This window comes from Caretta caretta, chromosome 26 (assembly GCF_965140235.1).
Source record: "Caretta caretta isolate rCarCar2 chromosome 26, rCarCar1.hap1, whole genome shotgun sequence".
Lineage (NCBI taxonomy): Eukaryota > Metazoa > Chordata > Testudines > Cheloniidae > Caretta > Caretta caretta.
The window spans coordinates 16,716,682-16,733,170 of NC_134231.1; the positions used below are offsets into that span (position 1 = coordinate 16,716,682).

At 50.6% G+C, this 16,489-nt stretch overlaps 1 protein-coding gene across 11 annotated transcripts in view; it reads left to right on the top strand.

The window, feature by feature from the left end:
- Positions 1 to 16,259, top strand: part of OGDH (oxoglutarate dehydrogenase) — a 133,371-nt gene extending 117,112 nt beyond the window's left edge. For all 11 annotated transcript variants that reach the window (XM_048829156.2, XM_048829147.2, XM_048829150.2 and 8 more), the window contains 13 exons: positions 1,064 to 1,243; positions 2,416 to 2,568; positions 3,715 to 3,817; positions 4,192 to 4,320; positions 6,425 to 6,575; positions 6,933 to 7,060; positions 7,183 to 7,361; positions 7,968 to 8,039; positions 9,424 to 9,546; positions 11,570 to 11,642; positions 12,068 to 12,231; positions 12,887 to 13,041; positions 16,054 to 16,259. In XM_048829156.2, the coding sequence (XP_048685113.2) occupies positions 1,064 to 1,243; positions 2,416 to 2,568; positions 3,715 to 3,817; positions 4,192 to 4,320; positions 6,425 to 6,575; positions 6,933 to 7,060; positions 7,183 to 7,361; positions 7,968 to 8,039; positions 9,424 to 9,546; positions 11,570 to 11,642; positions 12,068 to 12,231; positions 12,887 to 13,041; positions 16,054 to 16,174 (1,731 nt within the window). In that variant the 3' untranslated portion in view covers positions 16,175 to 16,259. The remainder of the gene's footprint in view (positions 1 to 1,063; positions 1,244 to 2,415; positions 2,569 to 3,714; positions 3,818 to 4,191; positions 4,321 to 6,424; positions 6,576 to 6,932; positions 7,061 to 7,182; positions 7,362 to 7,967; positions 8,040 to 9,423; positions 9,547 to 11,569; positions 11,643 to 12,067; positions 12,232 to 12,886; positions 13,042 to 16,053) is intronic.
- Positions 16,260 to 16,489: the final 230 nt, after the last annotated feature.

The following is a 16,489-nucleotide window of genomic DNA, read 5'->3' on the forward strand; positions in this document are numbered from 1 at the left end:
TGGCCTTCATGAGACATTCTTTTACGAATAGGTCTTCTGTAAAGAGTCGCAATGATTTAGCTATCATTTCACTTATCACAAAACTTGCTCTTACTGAATCTTCACTAGACTTGTTAATCTCCAAAAAGAAATGTCTTTGCTTGACAAATGCTGCTTTAAGTTGCCGAACTTTTTCCGCTCGGATTTTTCCAGTGAATGCATCATATTTTTCACAGTGCATCGGGTCGAAGTGCCGATGCACGTTTTACTCCTTGGGAACAGCAATCGTTTGCTGACAAAAAAGGCATCGAATTTGATCTTTTACCTCTGTGAAAAAAATAAAAATATAAATATAAATTCTCCCATTTGTGTTGGAAAACTCTCTTTTCTTCCATGAGTGTTCTTTTTTTCAACTAAGTCATTTCCGAGCAGTTTTAATAAAATACATACACGCAGTAATGCACCTCACTCAAAGGACAAAACACACACTTAGTTTTAGAATTACTTCTGTTAAAGCCCGCACTCTGGCCCTGCCTCCACTCCACCCCTTCCCCAAAGTCCACACCCCAACTCCGCCCCCTCCCCGTCCCTATTCCAAACCCTTCCCCAAATCCCTGCCCTGCCTCTTCTCCCTCTCCTCCCTTTAGTGGCCTTGGAAGCTTTCTCCAGTATCTTAACCTCCTCCTAGGAAAGGTGTTATCCTTGTTCTGTAATACTTACCTCTGGTTGGAGCTCTATTATCCAGCAGGTGGGGTAAACTGTTGTAAAAAATCTCGTCATCAATCATGACAGCTCCTTGGTCTAACCTGACATGGAGGCAGTGTGGCCTTGTGGTTAGAGCGGGGATGAGTAGGTAGTTGGAAGCTTGCAAATTTACTCCCAGCTCTGCCAACAACTCGCTTAAAATCTGTCTGTTTTCCTTCTGCAAAGTGGAGGGAACTCTCCTTTCCCCCACTCTGTGTGAAGCATTTTGAGATATTGAGTGATGGGCACTTTCTGATTGCCAAGCAAAACTGTTTTCTAGACCTTTCTGTATCTGCCTTCTGCTGTTTTCCATGATGGCCCCAAATTGCTCTGTTTCCAGATCGGATTCACTACAGACCCTCGTATGGCCCGTTCCTCTCCGTACCCAACCGACGTTGCCCGGGTGGTGAATGCACCTATTTTCCATGTCAATGCGGATGACCCAGAGGCAGTGGTGTATGTGTGCAATGTAGCAGCAGAATGGAGAAGCACTTTCCACAAGGATGTGGTGGTTGACTTGGTAAATGATTGAGAACCAGTTGGGGCTTTGCTAAAATCCTGGCTTTGTTTAGTGAACTTCTGGGGAAATGACAAAATGCTCTTCAGATGGACCATTGGAGGCGTCTTGGACTGTTTGTACAGCACCTAGCACAATGGGTTCGTGGGCCATGACTGGGGCTCAGAGGTGCTACTGTAATCCAAATACATCTCTACCCTGATATAACATGACCCGATATAACACGGGTTCGCATACAACACAGTAAAGCAGGCCTCCACGCCCCCCACAATGGTCTGGGGGGCAGGAGCTGTGGGGGGCATTTTTGGGGGTCCCGCAGGCCCAGAGTGGCCTGGGTGATTAGTGGGGGGCTGGGAGCAGCCCGCTCCGCTTCCCTCGCCCCGGCCCCCGCACTCACTAGCGGTGGGAAGCGGAACGCCACAGCTGGGAGCTGGCGGAGTGGAGTGGGCTGGGGCCACGTTGCTCCGCTTCCCACCACTGCCGGTGAGTGCCTGTCAGGGGGCGGGGGTGTGGATAGGGGGCGGGGCAGACAAGGAGCAGGGGGTTTGGGTAGGGGGTGGAGTCCTGGGGGTGATTAGGGATGGGGGTCTCTGGAGGGGGGTGGTCAGGGGACAAAGAGCAGGGGAGCCAAAGCAAGTTCGATATAACGCGGTTTCACATATAACGCGTTAAGATTTTTTGGCTCCCATAGACTGCGTTCTATCGGGGTAGAGGTGTAATAAATAATGACCCTCTTGTGCTTCTTTGCACCTTAACCCTTTGTTCTCTGGTTCTGGTAGTTGTGGTGGAGAGGCATCTAAAGAAATATCTAAGCGAAAACAAGGCACTGAAAATGTAGCTGTGTTGTGCTTGAAGAAAAGTAGATGCTAATTTTCCTGTAACAGCTCAAATAGCTGTAGTTTTTCTTTTAAACTGGGGTGAAACCATTCCATTAAGTCATTAGTTACTCTAGTTTTACACCAGAGTCGCTCCATTGACTTCTGTGGAACCTATTCCTGATTTACACTAGTCTAAATGAGATCAAAATCAGGCCCTCTGCCTTCAGGCTGTACATGATTTCCTTCATCATGGGTACATCCCACATACAGATCAATGTAAATGCGACTGCTTTTTTGGCTTCTGAAATAGGGATTGAAGACTGGCTATTTTTATGGCTTTCTTTCCTTGTGCACTAGGTGTGTTACAGGCGGAATGGTCATAACGAGATGGACGAACCCATGTTCACCCAGCCGTTGATGTACAAGCAGATCCGGAAGCAGAAACCTGTGCTGCAAAAATACGCCGAGATGTTAATTTCAGAGGGGGTGGTAAATCAGCCGGAGTACGAGGTATTGTCCCCCAGTGCTTTAGAAGAAAGATGCAGTCCGTGATCAGTCACAACCCCTTAAATCTAGCTGGCAAATAAGAATGCTGAATGGGGGGAAATGCAAATGTAATATAATGCAAGAAATATGTGAAGGTTACCAGTGTACCAAGCATAGTTGCATAACATGACTGCACCCCTCCCTGCTGACTTGGCAGTGTAGTGTAGTGTAGTGTAGCATTGCCTTGCCCTGAGGGGTCTGGGTTGGGGAGTACTGAAGGGGTGCCTAAAGATCTGCTGATGTGTTTGTAAGGAAGGAGCTCAGAGTTAGGCATCCAAGGGTCCTAATACTTGTTGCTAGCATTCCTAGCAAGGTTCCCCTGACTAAAGAAGCTAATGCTGTTTCTGAGAGCAGCACAAGACCATCCATGCTGTTGATTAGAACCTGCTCTTGGGCAGAAAATCCCTCTCTGCACTGGTCCTGGAAACACACGGACTCCATTTAAACCCAGTTGTAGCTGGTACAGTTATAGACCCAGTGTGAATAAGGCCTGTGGTCTTTATATGCTACCATTTTGGTTACCCACTTACAATACAGTAATTGTACCAGCATCGTTCCACCTTCAGTGTATTTGGGGCACAGCAGTAATTATCTGTGTTTTTGAGCCATGCTGCAGTCTTGAGGTGAAACCCTGGCCCCATTGACATCCATGGCAAAACTCCCTTGAATTTTAGCAGGGTTGTAGACATAGTTCAGGAACACAGGTGACTCGTGCACTGTAAGCCTTGCCTGCACTATAAGATCAGACGGTATTGTACCTGTGCTCCTCACATAGTTGCTTGCATTGTGTCAATGGGACCTAACTGAAAAGTGCTTTATTCTGCCTCTTGAGCATTCAGACCCATTGACTGGCTGCGGCATTTCCTAATGTCAGGGATATATGGGATGCCTCACTGGAACTGGATTTTGTATTTCATGTAGCTTTGGCATCAGTGAAGGACATAAGCTCTTAACTGGCACACAGCCAGCAGTAGGCAGTGCCCTGGCAGTGCTGACCTCTCGTCCCTAATGTCGTATGGTCAGGCACAAGCACAGCAGCGTGCAGCAGCCATGAATGTGATGGCTACTTGGCTACTTCTCAGTAATGATATTCTGCCCTATTGCTCTCAGGAGGAAATTTCCAAGTATGATAGGATCTGTGAAGAGGCCCATGCCAGATCCAAGGATGAAAAAATCCTGCACATCAAGCACTGGCTGGATTCCCCCTGGCCTGGTAAGTAACTAGTGGCTTCCCTGACAAATGGCCACAGTTCAGGAACTACTTCTGCCTCCAATGGATTAGACCTTTGACTTCTGGCACAGATAGGGGCTGTATGTCTCCAAGGACATGTAATGAAGAGAGTGGGAAATATACCAGTCGAGCCTGGTGAACAAAATGCATCCCTTGGGAAAGCATGGGGGACTGTATCACTGTATGGGCTCTGTCTGTACTGACAGAGGTGGAACAGCTCAGGGTTTGCTCTGCATCCCAAATTCCCTTCCACATCAGAGAGTACAGAAGGTTCTGTAACATAGTCATCAAATACTCTAACTACAGAGACAGCCTGGCATTCACCAGGTCACGGATGATCTCTCCTCCTTCCCCAGGTTTCTTCACTCTTGAGGGCCAGCCCCGGAGCATGACCTGTCCCTCTACTGGTCTGAATGAAGAAGACTTGGCCCATATAGGCAAGGTGGCCAGCTCAGTGCCTGTTGAGGATTTCACAATTCATGGAGGTACAGACGTGCTGGAGTAGATGCCCCTGGCACCCCAGTCTCGGCGGTGGTTATTCTGTGTAGAGCTGGATGCTTTACAGAGTAGAGGAGATGGTTAATACTGTGGGTTTTTTACCCACAAAAGCTTATGCCCAAATAAATCTGTTAATCTTTAAGGTGCCACTGGACTCCTCATTTTTTTGTGGATACAGACTAACACGGCTACCCCTGTGATATGTGAGTGAGAGTTGTTCCACCACGATCTACAGGGAGTCGTGGTCTCTGGTGCTGTAGACTGAAGCCGTAGGCCAGCCTGGGGAGTGGGAGAGAGAAGGTCTGCTAGAATGGTTAACTATTGGAACAAACTACTAAGGGAAATGGTGGGTTCTCCCTCTCTTGGTGCCTTCAGATGGACTGGCTGCTTTTCTGGAGATGCTTTAGTCATACACAAGTTGTTGGGCCAGCGAAGGGGTAACTGGATGAAATTCCTTGGCCTGTGTGCTGTACAGGACTAGGTGATCTAATGTCCCTTCTGATCTTCCACTCTGAGTAAACAGGGACTTCAATATGGTGGTTCAGACCCAAAGTATGATGATTGGGATGTGGGTGACCACCTGAGTGCTAATGAGACTTCTGAGAGTGCTTATCTGGCCCCCATTACTAGTATCTGAGATGTTTCCCATCTTTAATGTGTTTATCCTCATACCTCTGTGGGGCAAGCAGGGCTGGTATCGCCATTGTGCAGAGGGGAAACTGAGGCCCAGAGAGGCTAAGGGACTAGCTCAGGTCACATGGGCAGCCTGAGGCAGAGCAGGGACTCGAACCCAGATGTCCCATGTCCTAGGTTAGTGCCCTAACCACTGGACCATCCTTCCTCTCAAAAAAAAGAAAAAAAGCCTCCTTATGGCAATGCCCAAAGGCCCCAGCTGGTATTTACAGAGATTCATAGAATATCAGGGTTGGAAGGGACCTCAGGAGGTCATCTAGTCCAACCCCCTGCTCAAAGCAGGACCAATCCCCAACTAAATCATCCCAGCCAGGGCTGTGTCAAGCCTGACCTTAAAACCTCAAAGGAAGGAGATTCCACCACCTCCCTAGGTAACCCATTCCAGCACTTCACAACCCTCCTAGTGAAAAAGTTTTTCCTAATATCCAACCTAAACCTCCCCCACTGCAACTTGAGACCAGTACTCCTTGTTCTGTCATCTGGTACCACTGAGAACAGTCTAGATTCATCCTCTCTGCAACCCTCTTTCAGGTAGTTGAAAGCAACTATCAAATCCCCCCTCATTCTTCTCTTCTGCAGACTAAATAATCCCAGTTCCCTCAGCCTCTCCTCATAAGTCATGTGTTCCAGTCCCCTAATCATTTTTGTTGCCCTCCGCTGGACTCTTTCCAATTTTTCCACATCCTTCTTGTAGTGTGGGGCCCAAAACTGGACACAGTACTCCAGATGAGGCCTCACCAATGCCGAATAGATTGCCAGACTGGCTCCTTGAATCTTGCTAAGTTCTTGACCTTTAGAGCTTCTTGTGAGTTCCACAGTCGGGTGACATGAATCTAGACCCCTCATCCTCATTATAAACACATTAACCATACCTGTCGCCCTCGGAGTGGCTAATCTTTCCTCTGCTGCACCAGCCTACCCAGTTTGTTTGTAGTACCTTCTGGCCGTGGGCCTGGCAATGCCCATGCTTTTGACCCAGCCCTCAGAAATTGTTCTCTCCACTACCACTCGGACTCCTCTGAGATTAGAGTTCAGGTCTCCTCTCCCGGCGGGTGATGTCTGGCAGTGAGTGCTCCTAATGCTGGTGAAGTTGGCTCAGTGAAAACCATGTTTGTAAAAGAAAACAGAGAATGACCAGGAACTCCAGTTGTTTTTCAGAGCTGGTCTCCTCTGCTCTTTACCTATATGTGCTTTACCCTGCCTTTACCCTGTGCTAAGCTGGAACAGTCCACCTCCCTTTTGTCCCGTTCTGTCCAGAGCATCTGCATGTCAGGGAATCCAGATTGCCGATGGATGGGTTGATAGCATGAGCTGTGTTGCCCCAGCCTCAGGCTGCTTGCATAGTATGTTGCTGCAGTTCCTCTCCAGCGGGCTGCAAACTGTTTTTTATCTCTGCAGGTTTGAGCCGGATTCTGAAAACCCGCTGGGAATTGGTTAAGAACAGGACAGTAGACTGGGCATTAGCAGAGTACATGGCATTTGGCTCCCTCCTCAAAGAGGGAATCCACATCCGACTGAGTGGCCAGGATGTCGAGAGGGGGACATTCAGGTAAAGCCGGGGGTTTCCCCCAGTAAAAGATGATCCCAGCCCTCCTCAAGGGGCTGCTGAGTGGGGAATAGAAGAGGCCAGTCTTAAATTGCCTGCCAGGCTGGAGCTCTGCTGAAAGGCAAGGGAGGAGCCCAAATTGTGGGTGGAGGGGTCCCTTTCACAGCACTAATGGTGTTAGTATGGGCAGCTCCTAGATATGATCGTAACCTGGCTTCATTGCATTCGACAGTTGCAAGCCAAGCCTCTCAGCAGAGCAGCGTGAACCAGGCAGCCACTTGCGTGCAGGCACTTACTCTGACCCATTGGGTAGGATAACACTTAAGTAACATTACTGCTGGACGTTGTCTCCTCCCACAGCCATCGTCACCATGTCCTGCATGACCAGAATGTAGACAAGAGGACCTGCATCCCCATGAACCACCTCTGGCCAAACCAAGCTCCTTACACTGTCTGCAACAGCTCCCTGTCGGAGTATGGAGTCCTAGGTCAGTGTCGCTGGGGGTTCTTCGCCTGGCTCATGACAGCCACAGGGCTAGTTAGTGCTGGGCTGTCTGTGCCAGGTGCTGGTGGATATGGCCTCTTCACTCTTCTTCTCTCTTCTCTGCAGGTTTCGAGCTGGGCTTTGCTATGGCCAGTCCCAATGCCTTAGTGCTGTGGGAGGCCCAGTTCGGTGACTTCCACAACACTGCTCAATGCATCATTGACCAGTTCATCTGCCCCGGCCAGGCCAAGTGGGTGAGACAGAATGGCATCGTGCTGCTGCTGCCCCATGGCATGGAGGGCATGGTAAGGATGCACTCACTTCCTATCTTTCTGGGCAGTACTGACAGCTCAATGCCACAGTTCTCATAGCGCCCCAGGACGCTTCCTCAGGCCAGACACTGCATAGACCAGGTCTCTGTGCGACCAGTCACCTGGGAGCATTGGGGTAGTCCTGCAATCTGGAGATTGCCCACCTCTTTAGCTGTATTACCTGGCCTGCACCAGCCCATGTCACTGCATTCCGTACAGCTGTGTGTTAACAGCTTGCAGAGGGGCCTGGACTCCATGTGGCTGGGAGCAGTGCCAGCCGCTCTGCAGGTGAGAGTATCTGGCTGAATGGAAGAGGATTGGGAGCAACAGGGCTCGGCCTAGGGGCTTGTTGGGGCTCTGGGAGTGGAGTCTAGAGTTCAGTACTAAGGGACGGCTGCAGCTGTTCGACCTACTTCTTAGTAAAAATCAAAACTTCTGCACTTTTAAACCAGAGTGAAATCCTGTTGGGCAGTACATACCAAGGTCCTCCTCAAACAGTGACTAGCATCAGCCAGCCTCTCTACGAGGCGTGGAGAGCTCTCTTAAAGATGGAAACTTGCATGTGTGGTTCGCTTCACCTCTTGTTGGTTTTGCCCACAGGGTCCCGAGCACTCGTCAGCCAGGCCAGAGCGATTCCTGCAGATGTGCAACGACGATCCAGATGTCTTCCCCGTAAGTGTCTGGCTGTGCTGAATTCACACACTTTCCCTTTGGGGCCTTTCCCATCTCTCCCCTCCTGCATCTTGGAGCACTTGCTCTGTCCCTGACTTTGACCACTACACAGCAAAGGCTTCCAGAAACAGCTTTGGGGGATTTTGTGGATAGGATGGTAACACATGGAACAATTTTACAGAGCACCTGGATTCTGGGCAGCAGGCCGGGGGAGCAGGATATAGGAAGCAGTGTTGTGCTGGTGACTCACATTTAATGACTCCTGGGCTTCCCCTGTCCCCAGAGTCAGGAAGACTTAGGTTGGGTTATCAAGGGGGACTCAGAAATGTCCCTTGCTGTGTTAGCACAGAATGAGCAGAGCTCTAGTTAGTGCACTAACGTGGGGGCAGTAAAGGCTGGCTGTAACCCAAGCAAGGCCAGCGCATGGAACTCCATGCTTCTCCTCTTTCCTCCTTGGCTTTCTCCAGAAGCTGTCATCAGAGTCACACCCATTGCTCTCAGGCCCATTTATATTAGGGAGCGATTTCCCGGTGCCATAGCTGGGGGGGTTTATTGGAGTACTTCGGAGTGGCTCCAAAAGCCCTGTACAAACCTGCAGCTCCCCTGCTCTCAGCCTGTGCTGTCTCCACAGCTGGCCCATGCACTTAGGGGGGCTGTCCCTTTTTGGATTAGGGACACGGAGGCACTAAGAAGCCGGGATAGGCTGAAAACCACCTAAGGGGGTCATGTAAAAGGGAAAGTAGAAAGTTACACTGGCCCAGGATTTGCTGTGTTCATTCTTGAGCAGTGTCCTAAAAGCCCTGCTAGGCAGAAAAATCAATGGAGAGTATAGATCGGGACTCCAGTGGCTTTGAGATACCTGCTGCTAAAATCCTACCTCAGTTGAAATGGAAAAACTAAAGTGACACACTTAACTAAGGTTTCAGAGTAGCAGCCGTGTTAGTCTGTATTCGCAAAAAGAGAAGGAGGACTTGTGGCACCTTAGAGACTAACCAATTTATTTGAGCATGAGCTTTCGTGAGCTACAGCTCGTTGTAGCTCACGAAAGCTCATGCTCAAATAAATTGGTTAGTCTCTAAGGTGCCACAAGTACTCCTTTCCTTTAACTAAACTTGACTTTTAAGAGCCAAGTTGTCCCAATTTGCCTGGGCTTGAAATACTCTAAGGTTGAGCTTGCAGGTTAGGGCCGCTGCATTCAGCTAACCACTGGTCCTGGGCTAGTGATGAGCAAGAGAGACTCTTGGCCCCCATGTTGGGGTACTGCAGTTGACTCACATGGCATGTCTCTGTTCATATTGGAGCCGCTGGCAGGCGTAAATGCAGGTTGTTAATGTGGGACGTTCACGATTTTGTCTAAACCGTTTCTACTTTTCATATGCTGTAGAAACTCGATGACTTTGATGTACGCCAGCTGTACGACTGTAACTGGATCGTTGTGAACTGCTCCACTCCAGCAAACTTCTTCCACGTCCTGCGGAGGCAGATACACCTCCCGTTCCGGAAACCGGTCAGTGAGCTCTAGACACTGCCCTGGTATGGACCCGGCAACGCACCATTGTCTTGTAGCTCAAGTGCTAGGTTAAAGCCAATGCTTGGGGGGGCATGGGTGCTGGTGCTGGGAGGGCTTAGGACCTGGATTTAAAGCTAATTTCTAGAGTGCTCCAGTAGGGCTAGTCAAATTTTCCACCAAAACTGTTTTTCAGCAGAAAATTGAGATTTTGACCAAAATTTTTGCAAAATGTGTTTGCTTTCCATGCAAAAAAATAAAATTTTTTGTCCAAAAATAAAACAAAAAACTGAGCACCCAAAAACAAAAATACTTCAATTCTGGAATGCTGCCAAGGTGCCTTGTTCTTCAGGTGCTTCATGTTCTCTTCTGTGAGCTGGGTTCCCCCAGCCAGACTGCAGGGGGGCTCGTGGCACCTGAGAGACAAACCCATTTATTTGGGCACAAGCTTTCATGGGCTAAAACCCACGTCATCGGATGCATGCCGTGGAAAATATAGGAAGAGATATATACGCAGAGAACATGAAACAATGGGTGTTACCTTACACACTGTAACGAGAGTGATCAGGTAAGGTGAGCTATTACCAGCAGGAGAGAAAAAAAACCTTTTGTAGTGATGATCAAGATGGGCCATTTCCAGCAGTTGACAAGAACGTGTGTGGAACAGTAGGGGGGAAAAATAAACATGGGGAAATAGTTTTACTTTGTGTAATGACCCATCCACTCCCAGTCTTTATTCAAGTCTAAGTTAATGGTGTCCAGTTTACAAATTAATTCCAATTCAGTAGTCTCTCGTTGGAGTCTGTTTTTGAAGTTTTTTTGTTGTAATATTGCAACTTTTAGGTCTGTAATTGAGTGACCAGGGAGATTGAAGTGTTCTCCAACTGTTTTTTTAATGTTATGATAACACCCATTGTTTCATGGTGTGTGTGTGTCTATCTTCCTACTGTATTTTCCACTGCATGCATTCAGTGAAGTGGGTTTTAGCCCACGAAAGCTTATGCTCAAATAAATTTGTTAGTCTCTAAGGTACCACAAGTACTCCTGTTCTTTTTGCTGATACAGACTAACATGGCTGCTACTCTAAAACCAGCCAGACTGCACTTCCCATGATGCACTACAGTCACATGACTGCCTCCTCTCCCAAGAGCGGTGACTGTGATGCATCATGGGAGATGTAGTCCAACAGGGAGCCCTGACTATAGAGAACTACAACTCCCATAGGGCACTACGGTGGCATTTCAGGATTGAAATATTTTGCCAAAAACTCCCCTTTTGGAAGGAGGGAAACCCAGTTGTCTGACCAGTTCTGTGCTCTGTCCTTTACCTGGTTAATGGATAGATACTAACAAGCTCTGGTAAAGGTCTATTGCCTAATAAGAGACACCGGTATTAAGAACAGCCGTACAAAGCCAGGTATAAATGGGGAAGTCCTGTTAAAGGCTGGGCAGTCTGTGCCTGTACATTGGTAATGTACAGGTGAGCTGTACATTACCAAGCACACTGGGGCTCTGTGACTGGCACTTATTAAATAACCATGTCTGCCAAGGTTCAGTTGAGCTCTGCCCAGACTGGAAACGCCTGTCCTTCTATCTCGGCAGTGGCATTCGAGCCACCTTCACGTTATTCCATAACGAAAGGGCTAGAAGGAGCAAGTAGCCCTGAGTGCTGTGCAAAGGAAGCAACACGCAACCAGGCCTGCTGGCAGGGCCAGAGTTCTGCACACTGCTTCACGTTGCCCTGCCCCGGAGCAGCCTTTGGCTTCAGTCTTTCTCTCTGGCTGGCATGGGAGAATTAGGACATTTCTGTGATTCCTGCCTGGATTAAACATACAGTTCATCAATGGCACTTGAATTAGGGGGCTGGGCAGAGGCTGGGCGGGAACCAGCTGACCGGAGACTGGGGTGTGGAGGGAGGGTCTGTGCTCTGGCTCTTGTAGTGATGATCCAGTCTCCAATGTGCAGCTTGTGTGCCAGAAAGGCTATTTCCAGCCCATTCTGATTGCCTTGCCTTGATCTTCCAGCTGATCATCTTCACTCCAAAGTCACTGCTGCGCCACCCTGAAGCCCGCTCCAGCTTTGATGATATGTTGCCAGGTATGAAGGGTGTTTCCAATGTCCAAGGGTGCGAGTGAACCGGAGAGATGCAGAACAGGGTTCATACCACAAGAGGGCAGTTTCTCTCTCCTCTTTACAGCACCCTGCCCTGCTCCCAGGTCTCTGAATTCTGGCTCCTGTCCACGTGTGTGACAGTCCAGAACTGCACCAGGACGGTGTGTGCTTCAGACTGTTTGTTTCCCCCTGTCTCTCTCCCTGCACAGCCCCCAGCTCAATGGAGCCCCAATCTCAGTGGGGTCTCTAGGCTTTAACCATCTCTGAGCTAGCCTGGTCCTTCTGCAGGCGTAGCCAATCCCGCAGGGTCCAGGCCCGTAGCTGGCCCCCATTAACATTCCCCCTCCCACCACGTGTGGCCCCTGGGATGTTGAGGCGTGTCCCCGACTGCTGTCTGTGCTGCACTACAGGCACTAACTTCCTGCGCGTAATCCCTGAGAGCGGCCCTGCAGCCCAGAACCCCGACCACGTCAAGAGGGTGCTCTTCTGCACTGGCAAAGTGTATTACGAGCTCACCCGGGAGCGCAAGGCCCGGGACATGGAGCCAGACGTGGCCATCACCAGGGTGGAGCAGGTGAGCGTGTCTATACCACAGGGGGCTCCATGTAGGCCAGGGGCCAATGGCCAATCCCGCTGCTACCCTGCTTCAGCTCATCACTGGGCTTACTCCACATCCCCAGGAGCCATGAGGAGTTTGAGCCACAGCAGACACGTCTTGGATTAGACATAGAGCGCTCTGTCCCTTGCCCCACTCCCACTGCTTAATGGCCCAGCCCAGCCTCAGGGCAGAGAGCAGGCAGAAATACAACATCACCACACCTGAGAAGAGACGGACAGAGGGGCCAGCTCGATCCTGTCTCTTCAGTCTGAGCCCAGGAGACGCTGCGCAGCACCCCTGGGTGGGCAGCAAGGGCAGAGCTGAGGTATCTGTACAGATTTGCAGGGGAGAGCCTGTTGCTGGTGGGAGTGGTGCTGGCCAGCCCAGCGTGCTCCCCACCGTACAAGCTCCTGGGCCTGGAAGGGTTGTTCAGGCTCAGCCCAGGCGACCCCAGAGCTTCTAAGTGTGTCCGTGAGGGATTGGGAGATGCTGCTGAGACAGCACAGGCTGAACTGTGAGCACGGAGGCTGCATGGCCCACTGCACAGCCCAACAGTGGCTGCAGCTGCCTGCACCCTGCCTCCGCTGCTTGCGTGCCCCAGTGGAACTGAGCCCTCCCCATTCCCCTGCAGCTGTCCCCGTTCCCCTTCGACCTCCTCCAGAGGGAAGCGCTGAAGTACCCCAACGCCGAGCTGGCCTGGTGCCAGGAGGAGCACAAGAACCAGGGCTACTACGACTACGTGAAACCCCGGCTCCGCACGACTATCGACCGTGCCAAACCCGTGTGGTAAGGGCCATCCCTCTGCACCGTGACGGGCAAGTGCCGTGGGAGGCAGCCGCACCTTGTCCTGTTCTCGGGACCTCCCCACGGGTGGGCAGTGTGGCATGGTGCTACAGGTGGTATATCTCAGGCCACTGGCTCCCTAGTGGATTTCAATGTCGCATGGAAGTAGGGATGGAGATCTCACAGTGGCGCTGGGGAGTGGAGTCTTTTGGGTGGGTGTGACAGAGTCACAGGCCCGATGCTCTGGAACTGCTTTTTATGAAGCCAGGCAGGACTCTGGGGTGGCGCAACTCCCTTCAGGCTGTCCAGAGCAAAAAGCCTCCTTGGCTATGGCCTTCCTGGGACTGACCTCGGAGCTTTCAGCATCCCTGTTCACACACCGTATTCTTCCCCTTGGTGGGACCACCTAGACAGGACCCCTGGGGAAGCCAGAGGGCCCTGCACCCCTGCTCCACAGCCAGCTGTGACTCTCCGCCAGTGTGTAACACAAGTTTATTAGTTGATAGGAACGCAGCATAGAACAGAGCTTGTAAGCACAGGAATCATAGAATATTAGGGTTGGAAGAGACCTCAAGAGGTCATCTAGTGCAACCCCCTGCTCAAAGCAGGACCAACACCAACTAAATCATCCCAGCCAAGGCTTTGTCAAGCCGGGCCTTAAAAACCTCTAAGGATGGAGTTTCTACCACCTCCCCAGGGAACCCATTCCAGTGCTTCACCACCCTCCTAGTGAAACAGTGTTCCCTAAAACCCAACTTAGACCTCCCCCACTGCAACTTGAGACTATCGCTTCTTGTTTTGTCATCTGCTACCACTGAGAACAGCCTAGCTCCATCCTCTTTGGAACCCCCTTTCAGGTAATTGAAGGCTGCTATCAAATCCCCCCTCACTCTTCTCTTCGGCAGACTAAATAACCCCAATTCCCTCAGCCTCTCCTCGTAAGTCATGTGCCCCAGCCTCCTAATCATTTTTGTTGCTCTCCGCTGGATTCTCTCCAATTTGTCCACATCCCTTCTGTAGTGGGGGGACCAAAACTGGACACAATACTCCAGGTGTGGCCTCACCAGTGCCGAATAGAGGGGAACAATCAGTTCCCTCAATCTGCTGGTAATGCTCCCACTAATACAGCCCAATATGCAATTGGCCTTCTTGGCAACAAGGGCACACTGCTGACTCATATCCAGCTTCTTGACCACTGTAATCCCTAGGTCCTTTTCTGCAGAACTGCGGCTTAGCCAGTTGGTCCCCAACCTGTAGCAGTGCATGGGATTCTTCCGTCCTAAGTGCAGAACTCTGCACTTGTCCTTGTTGAACCTCATCAGATTTCTTTTGGCCCAATCCTCCAATTTGTCTAGGTCACTATCCCTACCCTCCATCGTATCTACCTTTTCCCCCCAGTTTAGTGTCATCTGCAAACTTGCTGAGGATGCAATTAATCCCATCATCCAGATCATTAATAAAGATGTTGAACAAAACCGGCCCCAGGACTAACCCCTGGGGCACGCCGCTTGATACTGGCTGCCAACTAGACATCGAGCCGTTGATTACAACCTGTTGAGCCCGACAATCTAGCCAGCTGTCTATCCACCTTATAGTCCATTCATCCAACCCGTACTTCTTTAACTTGTTGGCAAGAATACTGTGGGAGACCATATCAAAAGCTTTGCTAAAGTCAAGATGTATCACATCCACCGCTTTCCCATATCCACAGACCCAGTTATCTCATCATAGAAGGCAATCAGGTTGGTCAGGCATGACGTGTCCTTGGTGAATCCATGTTGACTGTTCCTTCCTCTCCTCCAAGTGCTTCAAATTGGATTCCTTGAGGACCTGCTCCATGATTTTGCCAGGGACTGAAGTGAGGCTGACCAGTCTGTAGTACCCCAGGTTCTCTCTTTTCCCTTTTTTTAAAGATGGGCACTAGAGTTGCATTTTTTCCAATCATCTGGGACCTCCCCCAGTCGCCACAAATTTTCAAAGATAATGACCAGTGGCTCTGCAATCACATCAGCCAACTCCCTCTGCACCCTTGGATGCATTAGATCTGGACCCATGGACTTCTGCATGTCCAGCTTTTCTAAATAGTCCTTAACCTGTTCTTCCACCACTGAGGGCTGCTCACCTACTCCCCATGCTGTGTTGCCCAGTGCAACAGTCTGGGAGCTACCCTGGTCTGTCAAGACCAAGGCAAAAAAACGCATTGAGTACTTCAGCTTTTTCCACATCATCTATCACTATGTTGCCTCCCCCATTCAGTAAGAGTCCCACACTTTCAGTGAGTTTCAGCCAAATCCATCTTGTGGGGACCCCAGGTCGGACGCACTGGACTCCCCCCGTCCAAGTCCCAAACAGGAGACTGCCCAGCTTCCAGTGACCTGACCTCTGACACACCTGTTGCCCCTCTTCTTGGTCTTTGTCCTCCGGTCTCCTCCCCCTCCTGGGTCTCAGGTTACAAAGGGAATCAGCCATCACTTTATGTGCAGGCAGCTGGAGCTTCCTCACCTGCCCCCGAGGGTCTCAGCAAAAGTCACACACCCTTATTCCCACCACCTAGGCATTGGTGCAATATACAGGGAAACTGAGGCACACACAGCATTCATGCAAAACAGTAAGACTCACATAGGCTCATGTATAACCTAATAAGGAGGAAAGATCCGCTTGGTCTCAGTGGGCATGTTGCTCTCGTGGCACTCTCCGCAAGATGGTAACTGAGTGAGGGACAAGGGCTTGATACAGGGTCTGTGCTGTGGCCAACAACCAGGGGTGGGGTGCTGCAGGCAGCCGGGGCTAGTCCCTGGTTGGTGGGCACTGGGCTTTGGGCAGTGGGGGTCTGCACATGATACAGCATTTCTTTCTAGGCGAGGTGACTAGATCTTGGCCCTCTCTCTCTTCCATCCAGCTTTCCTGTTGCTAGACCAGGCCTGTATGTAGCCGTCCCAGACCTGAGTCCAGCATAATGCCCCGTCCCTGCACTGGCCCTCATCTGAGCTGCTTCTTCTCCCTCCCTTGCCATAGGTACGCCGGCCGCGACCCAGCTGCTGCACCAGCCACTGGCAACAAGAAGACCCACCTGACTGAGCTCCATCGCTTCCTGGACATCGCCTTCAACCTGGATGCCTACAAGGGCTTCTCCTAGACCCCACGTGGCTGCTGCAGCACGCTCTGTCTGTCTCTTGCTCACCTCCTGTGTCCGTCCTTAACTACAGACCTTGTAAACTAAACACCCGTGCCTGGAGTCCTTGTTCATCGCTCTGGATTGTTGCCTTTCACTAAAATCCCTCTGCAGGATGCTTGGGTTTTAACTCCCGTGTCCCCCCCGTTTCCCCCCTTGCTCTGTCCCTGAGGGGATGCAGTCTCTGTGCTCCCATAAACTGGCCAACTCTACCCCAACACTGCCCCAGAAGCCCCCAGTGCCAGCCAGCTGAGGAGGCCCTGCGATCAGCCTTTGCTA